At 37.0% G+C, this 19,076-nt stretch overlaps 1 protein-coding gene across 2 annotated transcripts in view; it reads left to right on the plus strand.

Annotated features, from left to right (window-relative positions):
* Positions 1–19,076, plus strand: part of PTPRD (protein tyrosine phosphatase receptor type D) — a 6,523,893-nt gene that overhangs the window by 6,224,462 nt on the left and 280,355 nt on the right. For both annotated transcript variants that reach the window (XM_044061085.1, XM_044061086.1), the window contains 2 exons: positions 9,175–9,186; positions 12,432–12,544. In XM_044061085.1, coding sequence (XP_043917020.1) covers positions 9,175–9,186; positions 12,432–12,544 — 125 coding nt within the window. The remainder of the gene's footprint in view (positions 1–9,174; positions 9,187–12,431; positions 12,545–19,076) is intronic.

A 19,076-nucleotide genomic window follows, 5' to 3' on the forward strand; every position in this document is an offset into this window, starting at 1 on the left:
GAGTCTCAGAGTTACAGGCATTAATGGCAGTGGAACCTTTCATCATTTTTCATCAGGACAGGGTCTCTCACAGGACAAACCCAACATTCATGCCAAAAGTGGTCTCCAATGTGGCCTTGAACCAAACCATTCATTTACCTACTTTCTACCCAAATCCCCAGAATAAAGGGGAGAGACTTCTGCACTCTTTGGATATACACAGACAGCTACGATTCTACTTGGACAAAACAAAAGCCTACAGAAAAACTGAACACCTGTTTGTAGCCTATGCTGCAGGATCACAAGGAAAGCTTATTACAAAGCAGACAATTTCAAAATGGATAGGCCACTGCATCCGCTTCTGTTATGCACAACATGGCAAATCAGTGCCTAAAGGGCATTAGGCCTCATTCTACCAGAGCAGCAGCCACTTCAGCAGCTTTTCTCAGAGGAGTACCAACCAAAGACATTTTAGAAGCTGCAACCTGGAGCTCAGTGCACACTTTCACCAAGCACTACCACTTACCTCTCTACTCTAAATCCAGAGCAGGCTTTGCCACTGCAGTTCTGCAGGGCCTGGTAGCCTCTTCAAATCCAATTTAGACACAGCCGCCCAACCTCAGCTTTGGGATTCTACAAAGTGTAATGACTGCAACAGTGAAACATGATGAACATAGTACAGTTGTGTACCTACCATAAATGTAGATGTTCAAGTGTATTCACTGTTGCAGTCCAGGTTACCCACCCACCATCCCCCTTTTCATTGCTGGGACTTTTCTGTACTTCTCAACTCTATACAACCTATGTTGTGTATTTGTTTGTAGATGAAGGAAATGCTTATAGTAATATATGCATGTTTTCTGGCATAGTTTTATCTTTCCAGCCTTCCTATCTGGGGGCACCTGACATCTGAGGCAAGAAAAACTGAAAAAAATGGCGCCGGGTGCAACTTTTATACCCCTGGCGCACTGACGTCAGGGAAAAGGTGACAGCAACCGATGCTGGACCAAGACTTTGGAACTCGGGCTGACTGAGGATCGCCTGCCAGCAGGATAACCCAAGTGTAATGACTGCAACAGTGAATACACTCGAGCATCTACATTTATGGTAGGTACACAACTGTATTTTACAAGTATATAAAACTCTTGCAGCAACCTAATGTTGATCAGGATCGAATGCAGGAATGCTTAAGGAGAGGTGAATTTAAACCAAAAGATGAAATGTTAATATTGGCGGCCAAAGATAGTGGACTTACGTACACATTGGTTTACAAAGTCCATTGAACACATGGGAAAAACAGACAAGCATAGGTTTTGTTAAACAGAATTGGAAACATTCACACATCTTGTTGCCGATTATGATATAGTAATGGCAGAAGGACTGCATACTGAAAGACATAATAATGTGGCAAGACTGTTGCACTGGGGATTGTGCAAACATTATAACACTGAAGTAGCTGAAAAACACTGGAAACATCAGCTACAAAGCATTATAGAGAATGATGAAGTTTATATTACATAGGATCATGGGGTTCTTATTAGATTGTCGAAGACGCATAATTTAGAATGTGTCTTCGCCGAACTTAAAATAATGAAAACTAAAAACAGTGAAAGGGCATATGAGAGATTTCTTTCCCAGGGAAAGAAATCGCTTGCCTGCCTCTGGTAGTTTGCTGTTTTGTAAACTGTAGTGCGATCTCGGAGTTGGTATATTTAGATAGGGGGGTGTAGGGGGCCAAGCCCCCCACTTTGTTTTGTGTGTAGTGATATATATTTTTTTGGACAAGCGATTTCTTTCCCAGGGAAATAAATCGCTAATATGTAGTTTCGCTGTTTTCAGTTTTCGTTTTTATGGGTTCGATGAAGACGCATTCGAAGTAATGCATCTTCGATGTTGTGATATAGACCCGGGATCATGCGTTACCAACAGTTCAAAAAATAGATGCGAGAAAACCAGATATAGTAGTCCATGAAAAGAAGATAAAAGTAGCATTGATTATTGAAATTGCTACACCCAGTGACTATAGTGTGTAATGTACAGCGATACACAAAGTTATAAAATACCAGGATTTGCAAGCAGAAATAAGGGCAATGTGGAAGAAAAATACCCAGGCAGTTCCAATAGTAGTAGGAGCAGTGGGTCTTATAGAAAGAATTTACAATTGTACTTAGATATGTTACCAGTACATGTAACTCTGTATGAATTTCAGAAGGAGTCATTACTGGGCATATTGCGGATTCTACAAAGAGCACTTCTGGCTAACATCAGAGATTGAAACAATACTAATTTCATGAACATGATCACACTGATTTAGGAATGGGGTCCATTCCCATCTTGGTATTAGAAACCCAAAAGACTTGGAGAAATTAAAAAGAACTCGTGTGTGTGTGTGTGTGTGTGTGTGTGTGTGTGTGTGTGTGTGTGTGTGTGTGTGTGTATATATATATATATATATATATATATATATATATATATATATATATATATATATATATATATATATATATATATAGGAACACAATGTCACATAATTCATACCATTAAAACTAGAACTTAGATACAACCTAACTGTGTCAGAAGCCAAAACCCAAACTTCAGTCTTACCCCATCCCCAACCCCAACTCAAATAATAACCCTTAAGTTACCAGCTTGTACAAGTAATCCAGCCACAACAATCAAACTAGGAGTAATTTTTGAGTAGCATTCACTGAAATAGAATTTAATCTAAATATGTTTGTAAAAATCAAATAAAACCAAAAGGACCTCAACTGTCAAAGAACAATTAATCTGTTCTCCAGTTTGGAAACAACTTAGAAAAATAATGGTATGTGGTGGCCTTTATGCAGTAAAGCTGGCACAGTATTACGAAGAAGGAACAACATGATAAGAGATATCACCCCCACCCCAAGCTCTGTTCAAAACATGTTGATGGAAGTAATTATATTGAGCTTACGCTGTCTGTGTTTCTGTGTTAAGCTGTTGTCATCTGCCCTGTCTGTTCTGTACTAGTCTAACACAAAGGGATAAAAAGTTATGTTCATGTAAAAGTAGTCCTGTTTTGGAATGCAGTCTGGTAATATCTGTGAAATACTTGTAAAAATTTGTACAAAATCTGATTTTTTTGTTTTTAAATACCTGGTGTGCTGTACTAATTGTATAGTGTTTAAAGGAAGACTTCTTATAAGCAAGTGTTCTCAGTTATAGACCTAAAACAGTACCCTCTGAGTGGTGGCATTAAGTCCACCCTGCACATTGAGGGTGTTCTTGTAATGCTCAAAGAACAAACACCATGTCTGCAGTCCATAAACATTTCAAGTCTAAGCTGTTTTCTGAAATGAGATTAAAAGTACACCACTACAACCTACAAAAGAAGAGGGTAGACTGCTCAATCTGCTAGAGCTAGGATAATGACCTCAAACTAAATGCCAAAACATATTATATTCTACTATGATGAATCATCATACTAGGTAGAATTGGTCCAACTAATAACCAATGGTATCTCGTCCACAGTTAAAGATGGCTTACTTCCATTGTCTTTTCTGCCCCATGATTGCATATAATGCCCATTTTGGTATGTACTTACAGAAACATATCACTCAACTGGAAGGACTAAATAGGGCCCTTAGCTACTTGGACTGAATGGTCGCACCATCTTTTTATATTCTTTTTTTTTTATTTAGACTCCTCCATGGTGACCAGCATTTGGTCGTTCTTGCCATGAAAGACTCCACTTTCCTTGAACTACTCTATCTTCACTGGAACAAAAGGTTTATCGAATACACATTCAAAGTACCTCAGTCTATATTAACAAATGAAGAGGGCATACTGATGTATTCTTGATGTGTTCTTATTACAGCATATTCCCCACCTATGGAATAAATTATTTCTGCCTGTTAAGTCAAGTAGTTCCTTAGCTACATTCAAGACTACCATAGATTGTTGGATGTGCACCACAAATTCTCCACAGACCTATTTTTTCCTATCTGCTTTGTACTGGCACCCAGTGATCCCATTCATTCAGAGTGGTGAGAGTCAGGCATCTCTAGATTAGTCAAGAGCAGTCATTCCTGCCCAGTCTTCCCATTCTGTCACCAGTGTGGTGAGAGATGAGTAGTAGGGAGAGTGGGCCAGCTTGCTGGTTTTACAGAGTGACATATCTCTCTCCTTGTGGTGTACTCCCTCTCATGTAGTGGCCAGCTGCTCCTCACTCAGCCCTGTGCACTTGCATTATGGCCACTGTTGCTTATAGGGTCATGCTCCACTTGTGCAATGCCTAGTCTGCCCACTAGGGGTCACTGAAGTGTAGATCCAGAGCTCCCTCCTGGCTAGCTCATTCAGGCACTGGAGTCACCTGGGGATGCAGTCTGGTCTCTCTCCTTGTATGCCACCAGAGCTGGCTTCTCTGTACCTCTCTCTTGTAATGCTCCCTACAGATAACGTTTGATCTTGGGTGTTCTAGCTAGGCTATTAACGGTCCATCGAATTGTATCTACATTTCTGCCAATGAACCTAAAGTTAAGATAAAGAAAAAAATATCTGTGCACTGTATTGTCTCTTTATCTTAGTTACAGTGCTTACCATTTTTAAATTGTTCTGGTTTTGTGAGCAAAAACAAAAACTTCTCCTTAATGCACAGACTTGAACATCCTTTCCTTATGGCTAATTAGGAAGCAACCAAATTATCAGGGGAGTACATAAATACATACATACCTACGATGTACATAAATATATTCATACCTGCATAAATAAATAAATAAATCATGCCATTGTATTAACCACTGAAATGTAGAACTCATCATGGCCCCCATCTTATCTCTACTAGCACCCTAGATATTGACCAACGATTACCCTTCCTGTTTGTTGCCATGTTTCTAAACTTGCATCCTGTCCACTCTTTTACTGACTATAAACTCATCCCCCTACAATCCGTGCTGTAGTAACTTATGAGCACTGAATTTACTTAGACATTACCTTTTACAACAGTTGTAGTCTTCTGCAGGAGCTCCAGCCCCTTCCTCTGCTACTGGAAAGTGTTCATATCAATCAGTGTAAATACTGTGCTAGATCCCCTTAATATTTATACAATCATCTCTAACCCCGACCCAGTTCTGCTTTCACAAAGTATTCTTCCCTAAATCACTTTTTCTTGGCTTCTTGTTGAAAGGTCAGCACTCAAGATGCAGAGGGCTGACAAGCCAAAAAAAAGTTGAATCTACTAGAGAAGAGCGCATCTCAAACATTGCTCTTCTCCTATAACCCCCCCCCCCCCAACACACACACACCAGAATGTAATTGCCAATTCTGAAATTGCCATATCTCAGAGAAAAGGGAATATTCCAGGAAATGGCCCTGTTGGACTTTGTATATGTGAGGCTGTTTTTCGACCATTCGGTTTCTGTGTTTTGGAATTCAGTGTAGTGGATCTCAACATTTCAAATAGTTACCCTTTTTCTTATTTAATTATTCTGTACTTTAACGTGTGGTTGTATATAAACATGTTCTCTGAAAATGTACAGATTTAGTCTATACATTAATCTATTTATTATGTAATTTCTACATTTTTAGCTTGACTAGTGGGTGAAAAGGGTCACATGATCAACCCACCTTCCCAGATATATGTTACATATATAAGAAAGTAATTGTTCTAGTTGTTATATAGGGGGAAAATTGACAGCAAGGTACATCACTGCAGTAATGTCCAGCTTCAGCAGGAGAATCTCAGACATTATTGATTTGGTGGCATACCTAGCAGTTTTCTCCTCAAAGCAGTGTAAGCATCAGGAAAAAGAAATCCATAAATCTTTAATGATTTCCTCTACTGAGGAATGATTTTGCAGTTTGAACTTTAAAGGAAACTGTAGTTCTGCACAGTCCTCCCATGGCTTTACCATGTACCTCTTGTCTTAGTCATAGATATGCATGCTTATGCTTTTTTTAATGGCCATCATTTGTTTTTTATATCTATCTATATATATATTTATATATATATATATTAATGTGTGTGTGTGTGTGTGTGTGTGTGTGTGTGTGTGTGTGTGTGTGTGTGTGTGTGTGTGTGTGAATGGGTGTATATATGGATTCACTTCAGAAGCTCGAAATACTGAAATCTCGAATTTCAGTATCTCAAACCCAAGAAGTGGAATCCACAAAACAACAAAAACTAAAAACCACGAAATTCAAAACCTTGAATACCGGAAGTTTTGAATTTTTTCGCGGTTTTACTACACACACACACACACACACACACACACACACACACACACACACACACAAACAAACACACAATCACTCTACTACATGTAAGTAGGGGAGCAAGCCCCACTGCACCCCCCCTACTTAAATATTCATTCTCACTCCGAGGTCGCACTACATACAAACACACACAAAACACCACCACACAAGCTACTTTCTCTTCACACACACATCACAGCAACAAAACACACTGACACACACCACAGCCCCTACCCAAACCCCTTAACACACACAGACACTTACCTGAATACATAACCATAGCGGAACTTTAAAAGCTCGAAATTCAAAACCTCCGGTATTCGAGGTTTTGAATTTCATGCTTCTAAACTTTTGCTATTATGTGGATTTGGCTTCTTGGGCTCAAAATACTGAAATTAGTGATTTCAGTATTTCGAGCTTCTAAATGGAACCCATATATATATATATATATATATATATATATATATATATATATATATATATATATATATATATATAATGTGTATGTCTGTGTGGTGTGCATTGCTATGTTTTGCTATTTATTATGTTACTATTTTGTGTTATGACTGACATTTTACGTTTATAACAAATTAAGTCTTTGGATAAAAACATTTTTTTTTCATTTTTAAATAGCATAGTTAAGATCCCTGTCTCACAGTGTTAAGAGTTCAGTTTTCAGTACTGCTATGAGGTGATTGCACGTATTGTGTTTTTCATTATTTTCCTTTGAGCTACATAAGTTGTTTCTCACCACTCATGTGCCTTCTGGTATTTGAAAAAAAAAAAAAACAACCAAGTTATTGGTTACTCTGAACAGACTACGTGTGTAAATGTATTGCACTTGTGGCCTGAGCCATGGTTGAAAAAGATCTGAGCATGACCCTTTCACTTGCTCAGTTAACAAATACATTTGAAAAAAGTAATAATGTATACTTTGCTAGCATATGGCATTATAGTCTAGTGGGGAAAATGTGAATTATTTTCATCCTGCTGTCAGTATGTTCTGACATATTCATTATATATAATGCATAGTTCCAAAAATAAAGCCATATGCATTCAAGTATAAAAACATCATATGTAATCCATTGCAAGAAAACTTAATCAAGTATTGTTAACCATTAATGGAGGTTTAACTCTAATTGAGTTGGGAGGGTGGCCTAATGGTTAAGGTGTTTACCTTACAAACGCAAGGTGCAGGGTTTGAGTCTCACAAGGGATAATTGGCTAGGCTTAAAATGGCTCACAAGGGCAGTTAGCCAAGTACTAATCTCTGAACCTATAATTTCAAGATAGTGTATTATAATCCTATTTAATGTGAAGGTAGCACTCATATCATTAGATCAAGTTCAGGTATATAGCTATATGTCTTTGTGTGTTATTTATTAATTTGCTACTCTCTGTACACTGACTGACCTCCTTCTTTAATTTTACTTGAGGTAACCCCATTCCTGTACATGCTGCTACCCTAATATGTGTGTATGTGTATATATCTATATCTACATATATATATCTGTATATGTATATATGTGTATATATATATATATATATATATATATATATATATATATATTTTTTTTTTTTTTTAATATACTAATATGCACAATATGATCCCCTCCCCCTGCAGTTATTTTCTTTGTAACTGCTGTTAGCAGGCATTACTGTCACTTTGCTACGCAGCCTCCACCAAGAAGCATTCCAGTGGTGAACCTCCCCTCACTTAGAGAAATTAGCTGAGCTTGGCTGTTTTTTCTTGCACTTCCACTTGCCTTCCATGATAAAGCTGTGCCATTCATTGAGCTCAAACAACATGTAGTACATGTGGGCATCATACCCTAGTTCCAGTGGTCTGGTACACATGTGCTTTGTAGCTGCAGGAATGCACAGGTAAAAAGACGGAATGTTGGATGAATGTAGAAACACAGCATGATGGGAGAGATCAGTGCCATGTTGACAAGGAAAACATTTGGTATCCACAGAGATGAGATACAGAGAAGAGTACATGTTTCTGAGTTTTTGCTTTTAATACATTATAATAGATAATAATAGATTTGTTTTCATGTTTATAGGCATACAGAGTGCTATCACATTTTCAGCATTGCATTGTAGTTATTGCCATTTGTCAGAAGATATTGAGGAGCAAGCATTATGAAATATAATTACTTAGAAAAATGAATATGCTGAATATTAACTTATAGTGTTAGTGTTGAAAACTTATGCCGAATTCTTCATGGACACATGATGAAAGAAAAATGTGATTAATACAACTCAATGGTAGTCAGTCCAAGAATGTACATATGGATGTAGAAATAAAACAAAGAATGCTCACACATTACTAAAGTGAACCATTATTTATGCAGAAGCCTTAATGCAGTCTACTCTGTGTGAATACCTTTCTTATTATTTTATTTTTTACATACAGTTCACTATTTACAACAATTAGACAGTACCTTACTTAGAAAAAGGTACACTGTTGAACGTAGCTACCCTGTTTCTGTTCATAAACTCAGGTAAACCGTTATGCTTTTGTTTCTCAACCATATTGTTTTAAGGTGTGCTATTCATAAAGTGTAAAACTGGACCAAACAAAAGAATAAATTGTTCATCAGAACATTGCATTTCACTCAGTTATCATGAAATTAAACAATTCACAATTGACCACATCCTTCTGTGTTGTTATAATGCTGTAAGTGATGGCCGCAAAATGGGGAATTTGTTCTTAAATGTTTTCCTATCTTAGCAGATGATTTTTGGTGTTTAACTAAAGCTTTTGCCCTGCATTTATTCCGATTATAAAAACTGTACCAGTACTGATGGGTTGTCAGCACATAATTTATGCATTAAATACTATGTCCCTGCTAAGAAGGAGCCATAGCTGAAATGTCCTGTTGTCATGGTTACTGTTCTTGCTACTGCCCATCTAAAATTAACCTTTTTTTCTCTTTCTGCTGCATTACAATGGAACAGCAAACCTGACAGGTAAGTAGCAAAGGATAAGGTAGTTGTGTTTGACTGTGTAATGGGTAGGTAATCTCAGAAATGAGAGTATACGCATTTCTAAAGTATGGGCTAGCCATTGTTATTTTAATATGGATCCACGGCTAGTGTCTAATGTGCAGTTATTACACTTAAAGTAAGCTGTATAGTCAGATGACTTTTTTTCTAACTTCAAAGTGCAAACGTTTGGAGAACAGAATTCAGTGTCTACACTTGCTGTTAAATGACAGCGCTAGGGAGTTTTAGTTTGCAATAAAATCAGAAAGTTGAGTCACTCAGTTTGAAATATGTTCGGAGTCAGAAATCTAATGAATGCCGTCAGAAATATTGGATGTATGCTTAAAATAAATGTATGTTCAAATGACTTTCCATTTCTTGAAATCAGTGCATCGTAATTTCCTGTCTTTTTAACTGACATAAAATACCAAGCAAAACCCAATGCCATGCCTCATAAATCACCGAAAACTTATGTCAGTGATTCATACTCCAATTACTACAGAGAAATGACAATAAAGATTTTTCACATTCCTGTCTCTGCTCCGTGGTCCCTGGTTAATTTTTAAGAGATTCACCTAATCAATTGAAAAGAATTCAGCTGTCAGAAACAGAGGCAAAAAAATGCCTTCTTCCAGTCATGTAAAGCAAAAGGAATGTTTAAAGTCAGTCAGGGGAAGACTGAAATCTAGTTAAGACCTGCAGAGAAAAAAATCTCAAACATGTTTTGTGTGTTTAGAGACCTTTATTACATGGATGCACCCTTTTCACTTAAAATGATTAGAAATGAAAACTCTTGCTGAGGTTTAAAATCATTTATAAGTGATACTTTAATTGCCTGTCACAAGGTCAGAAGCAGAAGGCAGGTTTCTGACTTAAGAAAAAAGAAGATTGTTAACGGTGCGTTATAATTATACTACTGAAAGATAGCAAGACATTTAAAAATATATATTATTTGCAAAAGTGAACATTAATGTAATTATGAGGTAATTCGAAAGACATTTGTTAAAGCTGGTTTCTAAAAGCTTAACAACTATGCTTGGAAAGGCTGCCTGTTGATTCCTGAAATAGCGGTGAAGAGTAATTTCTTGGAGTGTCGAAACTGTCACAACACTACAGAAAACACTGTGCAGTGATCCTGGGTGTACTTTGATGCTTTTCCCCCAGAAGCAGAAGATGCTACTTAAAACTCAGCATATATTTTCTGCTGATTTCTGTACCATAATTTGAACTTCCAATACTTGAATATTACCTTGCATTTTCCTTAAGGTTTCTTAACAGAATAGGATAATGTGCAAAACTTAAAACACTTGGAGGGTGACAGTAAATCTAAGTTGATTTGTAGCACTTTCTAATAACAAAAATAACTTTTCTGAAAATAAGCTAGAGTTAGTTATATTTGATCCAACAATGACATTTTTTAAACATATTGTATTTCTTCTGTCAATGGTACTGTTTGTAATTGCCTTTAAAGAACCAATGGACTGAAACTTGAATTGCCTTACTGGTTTGCCCACGTCAGTAATCAATAATTCTAACACTCAAATAATTTTGTATGATTTGCCCAAGTCATGATGTGCATATAGATTCAAGACTCGTCAAGGGCAGGTCTTGCCTGCTGAACCTGGTTGACTTCCTTGAGACTGTCACCAAGGCCCTGGATGAGGGAAAGTCAGTACATACAGCTTACCTTGACTTGGCCACAGCCTTTGACACAATCCCCCCACTTGGGCATCATTGAAAAGCTAACACAACTTAGTGTAAATCCCTGTCTCATCAGGTGGGTCTCCAACTGGCACACTGATAGGACCCACAAAGTCACAATAGGTGCGTCCACCTCTAACAGCAGACCTGTCACTAGTGGTGTTCCACAGGAATCTTTCCCGGGACATCTGCTGTTTGGCATCTGCTTCTCAGAGGTCCAGGCAAAGACCAAAGGCCTGTGGCTGATCAAGTTTGTGCATGACTGCAAGTTGGGTGCTGTCATTGACTCCCCAAATGATGTTAACATACTGCTAGAGGGTATCACAGCAACAAATGACTGGTGCCAAAGTCATTGCCTTAAGTTAAACACAAAAAAAGTATTGTCGTACCATTTGGGAAAAACACGGCCCCTACTGATTACCACATCAGCAGCAACCCCTAAGCACACAACCTGTGGTGAGAGACCTGGGTACTCAGGTTGACAACAATTTCACATTCAACCATCATGTAGCAGCAGTGGTCAGAAAAGCTTTTTACTTGGTTCATCTCATAAGTAAAGGGATTGCATTCGTAGAAAAGGAGGTTATTACCTCTCTGTACTCCTCCTTCATTAGGCCAGTAATTGAGTATAACGTGCCATTTGGTATGTACGTCTCCAAACACCTGCACCAACTGGAAAGGCCACAGAAATACCTCACAAAGAGAATCCATGGCCTCCAACATCTGTCCTGTGCAGACAGGCTGAAATCACTATCACTCTACTCGATATTGTACAGATTGCTCAGGGGTGATCTGTGATTCGCCTACAAGGCAATATCACACCCTACACTACTAGAGATGCTCCATATCTATAAGTTTAACTCTTTGTGCATTACCCACTCAAAAGCCTAAATCTAATATACAACATCAACAAAACCTGCTGGAGAGACAAGTTTGTCTCTCAGAGGCTGCCCCATCTCTGGAATAGACTTCTCATACATGTCAAATAGAGTACCTCGCTGACCCTCTTCAAGTGCAACCTTGATGATTGGATGGGAAACCACAAATTTGTCCCAGGAATTCCAGCTGTGTCCCTCACTGACAGGGGCAACAGGTGCTGACTGAGGGTTCTTTTTTGGAGATAAAACTCTTGGCTAAGCTTGGAAGGGCCCCACGGCCATTCGCATAGTAACTTCCTATGATCCTGTGATCCTATTATATATAGCTCAGGTTGTAACATAATATTAACCACAAAAATCAAAAAGCAAAATCACCACTTTTTCAAATGGCTATCATGCAAGGACTTGCATATAGGGACAATTAGGGTTTATGGATATTATTTCTATAACTGAAATGCTGTATATCTACACCAGAAGGAAACCATTTGCTGAATGTTTTGGGACCTACAGAATTATTCTACTCAAATTTTTGTTAATCTTTTGTAATGTAAAATATTTTGAATTCATGGTTAACAACATATTTGTTTGACTGTGCCAGTTGTATGTAAACATTGGTACAACTTTGAAGTCTTTATTTTTGTTTTTTTCTAGAAAAAGAGCTGAGTCTGAATCAAGAAAGAGTAGCATCCCCAACAGTAAAGAGATTCCCTCCCACCATCCAACAGACCCAGTAGAACTCAGACGCCTAAATTTCCAGACACCAGGTATGGGTAAAACTCAAGTAATGGTAATAATTTTCTTTTTAAATTTAAGTTGTGAACTGATTAATAGTGGATAAATGTGGCATTCCTACTTACCACTCTGAGCAGAATGGCATTTTGTAGAGAAACATTAATATTTTAAAATCTGAGCCTTTCTGCTGCATTTCCAGTTGAGCCATGTAAAGTATTTTTGTTCCTGCAATATTTTTCTGACGTGGTTATGTCTGTATTAACTGTTTAGTGTCCACTGGTGTCTTCAGTCATAACGTGTGCATAGATTTCATTGTGTTGCTTAAAAATTCTGTAGTGTGCCACTAGCCAAAAGTGTAGAACTTGTATTGTGTAAAATGATGTGATGCTTAGCTCAGTCTGTCCTAATTTTAAATAAGACTATCACATCTAAAACGACAGTACACAGTGCTTCTTCTCTCGTGGTAGTTATGCACCAGTCAGCATATAGCCAAGTTATTTTTCTACTTGTGTGTAATTGTCTTGACTATTATTACCTGTTTATTCAGGATTTTCTAGTGTTGTTACTAAATAGGGCACATTAGTTAAAAGTAGGGAAAAGTAACCCATTTTTGTGGACCCGTGTAAGGTCAAAAAGTCCTATACTGCAGTCTGCATCAGCTATTTCAGTCCCTTGTTAACATTGTCTCAGTTATAGTCTCTCAGATCTTTGAAATGAGAATGAGAGAGCTTTTTCAGCAATGACAGAGCAGAATATTTCTTCCATTTTAAAGCCATGATTAATCTAATAAAACTAAATATGTAAGCAAACAAACATATGCTAAAGTATTAATTCGAAATTTAACATAAAATGTATGTAGTAGGAAATCAAAGAGAGGACAAACTGTTTAGCTGAGTCTTTGATTAAGAAATGAATAGTGAGTGTTGTATAAAAGTTTTTTATAAGAATAATACTTATCTAAACAGGTTATATGTTGCTTCCTCATCAAACTAATTTGTGTCCATGATGCTTTGTTTATGATTTGCAATTATTCATGCTATTATCAGAAATTGCACAGACTAACCAATAATATCTATTACTTTACTACTTTATCTAATATTTCATGTATTCCACTGTGCCTACTTGCAACACAGCCATACAAGTGAGTCACAGCCATACAAGTGAGTCTCATATAAGTTACATTACATACACAGTGCATTTCTGCAGGTTTTATTTTTGTGGGCAAAATCAAATTTGACTGCTGAGAAAATGTTTCATTTTCACAAGTAATATAGCAATGGCCCACTGCATAGTCATACACGCCTTCGACCACAGATGAAATATGTTTTATTAAAAAAAAAAAAAAAAAAAAAAAAACAGTTCTTCAGGGGCACACCCACCTGTACCTCTCACACTCCCTTGCTAAGTATATATACAAGCTTAGAGATCACACAATAGTAGAGAAAAGCCAAAATCCTGCTCCCCACTGTATAGCAATACCCCAAAGTAAATGTGGTATCTTGCAATGTACCAGCTTTTCGATAAAAAAAAATCTACTTAGCATTCATGTAATAAACGTACAAAGAAACACATTGAATCCATTTATAACAGCAAAGGTTTAAAAGAGCAAACATTCTTTTTTCTTCACTTTGCTGGTTTAAGAGACTGAATTCTCCTAATGCAAGCTGCTGTTGTATGCAAGACTGTGGTACAGCAGAAACTGAGAATTTGCCGCTTCCAATTGTTGGTTGGTCTTGGAGTTGGTATATATCATTTACAGGGTTGTGAGGGTTACAGGTGAGCCTGTCCCCATATAAAATAGTGTTTTATGTTTTTTTTTGTTTTGTGCTTTGATCTTTTTAGTTCTTTTTTTTACATCATGTGATAATTTGCTTTTTCATTAGGTAAGCATATTTGTATGTGTGTGTGTATATATACATACATCTGTGTGTGTGTATGTGTACAGTCTCCTGAACGATCATTTCAGACCAAATTTATCAGAATGGTCGTATTATTAGGGAAGAAGGCTTTTATAAATTATAGTGCAGTGTTAAGGTTAGAGGCAGGGGAAGGGCCCAAGCAAAAATCGCTATTTGACACAATGTACTACACGTATAGATAGAAAGAGATAAATTAGAAAGTCTCTTCTGTTAGCTATATAGCTGATTAGTAGTAGCTTCTACATTTTATCCCATTCCATCACGCATCTGCCAGTTAGTACAGAGGATTAAGGCAATGAAATGTTATTGAGCTGGAGTCTCTACTTCAGTGTTTGATTCCCTCAGCCTCCATTTGCCTGCTGCTTGGCTGTTAGCAAGTCACTTAACCAGGCAATACTCTTGGGCTGAACTTGAAAATGATTTGTGTGGATCAGTATGTTACTCTTCTTAATAAATATACCAATCAAGCAAATAACGAAAACGAACTAGCTATACATATGTGTGTGAAAAAAAATGTGTATGTATATATATATATATATATATATATATATATATATATATGCATTGACACACACACACACACACACACACACACACACATAAAGCAGTATTCCTAGATAAACCATTCACAAGTTTTCCAACCTTTGACAAAGAAATAGTTTCTGTTGTCATTCCATAACCTTAAAAAAAATATTTTCCCTTCCAGAAAATTGTTTCTTCTTAAAATGTATCATGTTTCCTAATTCTGTATATTATACATTTCTGTCTGTGTCATCTATCCTTCCCAGACTTTTTATCATTGTTATTCTTCTCTGGACACCTAAAAAAATAGTACTTTTTTATAAAGACAAAAGCAATAAATCATGTTCTTTGCATAACAGACCCCCCAGAGGGATCACTGTATATACTTACACAGTATGCTGCCCCCCAAGAGGGATCACTATATATACCTACTCAGTATGCTGCCCCCAGAGGTATCACTATATATACCTACTCAGTATGCTGCCCCCAGAGGGATCACTATATATACCTACTCAGTATGCTGCCCTCTAGAAGGATCACTATATATATATATATATATATATATATATATATATATATATATGTATATATATATGGATCCCTATCACAACACCGACACGCCACAAAGCCGACACCCAAAACACCGACACCAAAAGACCGACAGCACACAATACCGACAACGCACAAAACCGAACACCATAACACCGACACCCAAAACACCGACACACAACACGTAAACTACACATTACACACAACTATACATGCACTAACCTTAACCCAAACCCTAACCCTAAGGTCCGACACAACCGCGCACTTACCCTACCCGCACCCTAACCCTAACTCACTTAACCCACCCTTAAACATATAATCCGTCACTATCGCACACTCACCCTACCCGCGCCCTAACCCTAACTCACTTAACCCACCCCTAAACCTACAGTTCGTCACTATCGCACACATACCCTACCTGCACCCTAACCCTAACTCACTTAACCCTTCTTAAACATATAGTCTGTCACTATCGCACACTCACCCTTCCCGCACCCTAACCCTAACTCACTTAACCTGCCCCTAAAACTACAGTCCCTCACTATCCCACACTTACCTGTCCGCTCCCTAACCCTAAATCCCTCACTCTATCGCACACTTACTGAGTCACGCTCACACCTTCTCATGTCGGCGTTTCATCTGTCAGGATCTCACCTTGTCGATCATCTGCGTCGTCGGTCTTCTCGTCTCCTTCTTTAGAGTGTTGGCCTTCTGGCATGTCGGTGTACTGAATGGGACCCATATATATATATATATATATATATATATATATATATATATATATTTATATATATATATTTATATATATATATATATATATTTATATATATATATATATATATATATATATACAAATAATATATATATATATATATATAAATAAATATATATATTTATATATATATGTATAAATAAATATATATATATATATGTATATATCTATATATATATATATATATATATATATATATATATATATATATATATATATGTATATATGTATATATATATATATATATATGTATACTGACCCTACTAATGAGTTGGCTATTCCTATATGCAGTTTCCTTTTGACATAGGTATTCATAGAGATTAAGCCCATAGTTCATTGTGTCATTATTGATCAGGATCACAGAAATCTAAAGCTGATCAAACTTCCACCTTCCACTGTTTATAAAACAGCTTTGATTTATTTACATCCAGTATTGTACTGTCAGTATAATTCATCTGTCATGATGTAATAGCATTGCTAGTACAAATTGAATTCTAGGTACGGCATGGGGGCAGCCCTTACATATTAACATTAATAGGTTAGCTTTGACCACTGGCATAAGGATTTGACTGCTAGCTGTATAACCAGTGAATGTGGTTTGACTGGCAAACACAGGTCACTGAGTGACAGCCAAGCCATTATAGGACAAGGCCATTATATCTATACAACTAGGATTGGGTGGGTTCTCGGGTAGGAAGCAGGTAGGCTTGTACCCTGTAGGGATGCTGAATAACAACAACTGACAATGGCATAGTGTGAGAGTGCACTCACACAATCAGAATCATGACTAGGACACGAAGGGTGGCACATTATTAAAGACTTGGAGACCTCGAGCTTGTAACAAGGAGTAGAAATGGCAGCAAAAGAGGGAGATAAAACTGCAGAGAACATCAGTATCTCATTTAATAATAACCAGTAATGTCCTTCTAATTTGATGTCAGGTTGAATAGATATGGTCTGAATTTGTTAAAGCTTATTGGTAGTTTTCTGGTTTTTATTTTTGTCATATTTAATCTACTTCATTTAGCAAACAATGACAAACAAAGACCTTAAACACACATTCTCACAGTAGGAAGCAACATGCTAATTGCAGACTGTTTATATACAATTTGCAAATGCTGATACTCATTTTTATGCATTATACATCCAGATTGTCTAAAATGAAGCAACTGACATTTCTTGTGGAGATGTCTACATAGATTAGTTTCCCCAGGTGGAGCATAACAAAAAGTGTGTGTGTGTGTGTGTGTGTGTGTGTGTGTGTGTGTGTGTGTGTGTGTGTGTGTGTGTGTGTGTGTGTGTTCATGCATATATATGTTTGTGTGTGCATATGTGAGAGACATTTCTTGTTTTAAGGAAACGGTCCTTGTAATGCCAGTACTTTAACTATAGCTTAGGAAGAATATGCTACAGGAGTATCAGTTTCTAGGCTAGGTCAGTCCTTCACCTAGATTACTTCCTGTGTAGGATTCATCATGCCCTATAAGTCTGCTTCATATAAAATTACTTGTTTTTATACATTTTATATATTTTTTTATAATATCTTATTTGATGTTGCTAGCTGATTAAAAAGCCACATCTGTTACTTAATGTCATTTTATGAAGTACAAATTTATTATTACTCATTACATAGCAATAACTTCCTTACTTACATGTGTGCACACAAAGATTCTTGTCTTCAACACCGAAATAAGTATTAAAACTAAGATAATACCAGTACATCAGTGTATAATAAGGTGATTTTTTTCTTCCCAGCCAGCTAGCTTAGTGAGGATTTTATGATTAGACACTAATTTTGTCATGTAAGCAGAGATGATATATTTATAACTGACTTGTTTCTTGAGATAATACATTCATGCTGTTATTTTCTTTATATGAGTATCTTTCCACTGTGATTCATTCTTAATATGATATAACAATACCTTCATTTGCCTGTGCAATTTTCTGTAAAAGGCCTAGCTTTCTATTTGCAGGAGCTTAACATTCTGATTGTCAGCTCAGTTTTTGTCTGCCACCATTATATGTGTGTTAAGATATGTTCATAAATCCGCAGCACAGCAAAAAATAAATGCTGCTATAGTGAATGCTCCTTGGTATATTGGCTTCATGTCCTTCTCCAATACCTTCAGCCTAAGCCTGGGTTTGAAGTTATAGCACTGGATGAGTAGAGCATCTAATGACAGTTCATCCTCTTAATGGATTCATACAGCTGGGGAATATAGTCCATGGAGGACTGCTGGCAGTGGATGCGGTCTTCGGAAAGAATGAAATGGAGATGTGTGTGTGTGTGTGTGTGTGTGTGTGTGTGTGTGTGTGTGTGTGTGTGCGTGTGTGTGTGTGTGTGTGTGTGTGTGTGTGTGTGTGTGTGTGTGTGTGTGTGTGTGTGTGTGTGTGTGTGAGTATGAGTATACTGAACAGTGTAAGAAACTTCTCTGTGTGGAAGATTTTCAGTCCATATATTTCTAGTTAATCACTGTATATTAATGAGACCAGACAATAGTAGTAGAAGTAGCGAACTTATACTCGTCTTAAGTCAAAACAAAACCAATAGAAAATATATTATTGTACAGCATTACTAAGTATTCAAAAGTAATCCAAGCAAGTGAGGCAGTCTGTTTCCAGTTGAAAATCCTTTATAAGTACATCTGTGTGCTTAATAAAGGATTTTCGGCTGGAAACAGACTGCCTGCCTTGCTTGGATTACTTTAGAATACTTAGTAATGCTGTACAATTATATATTTTCTATTATTATTTTTTGTTTTGGTTTTGTTTTGACTTATGACTAGTTTAAGTTCGCTACTT

Source organism: Protopterus annectens, chromosome 2.part0 (genome assembly GCF_019279795.1).
Source record: "Protopterus annectens isolate FY-2018-M chromosome 2.part0, PAN1.0, whole genome shotgun sequence".
Classification (NCBI taxonomy): domain Eukaryota; kingdom Metazoa; phylum Chordata; order Ceratodontiformes; family Protopteridae; genus Protopterus; species Protopterus annectens.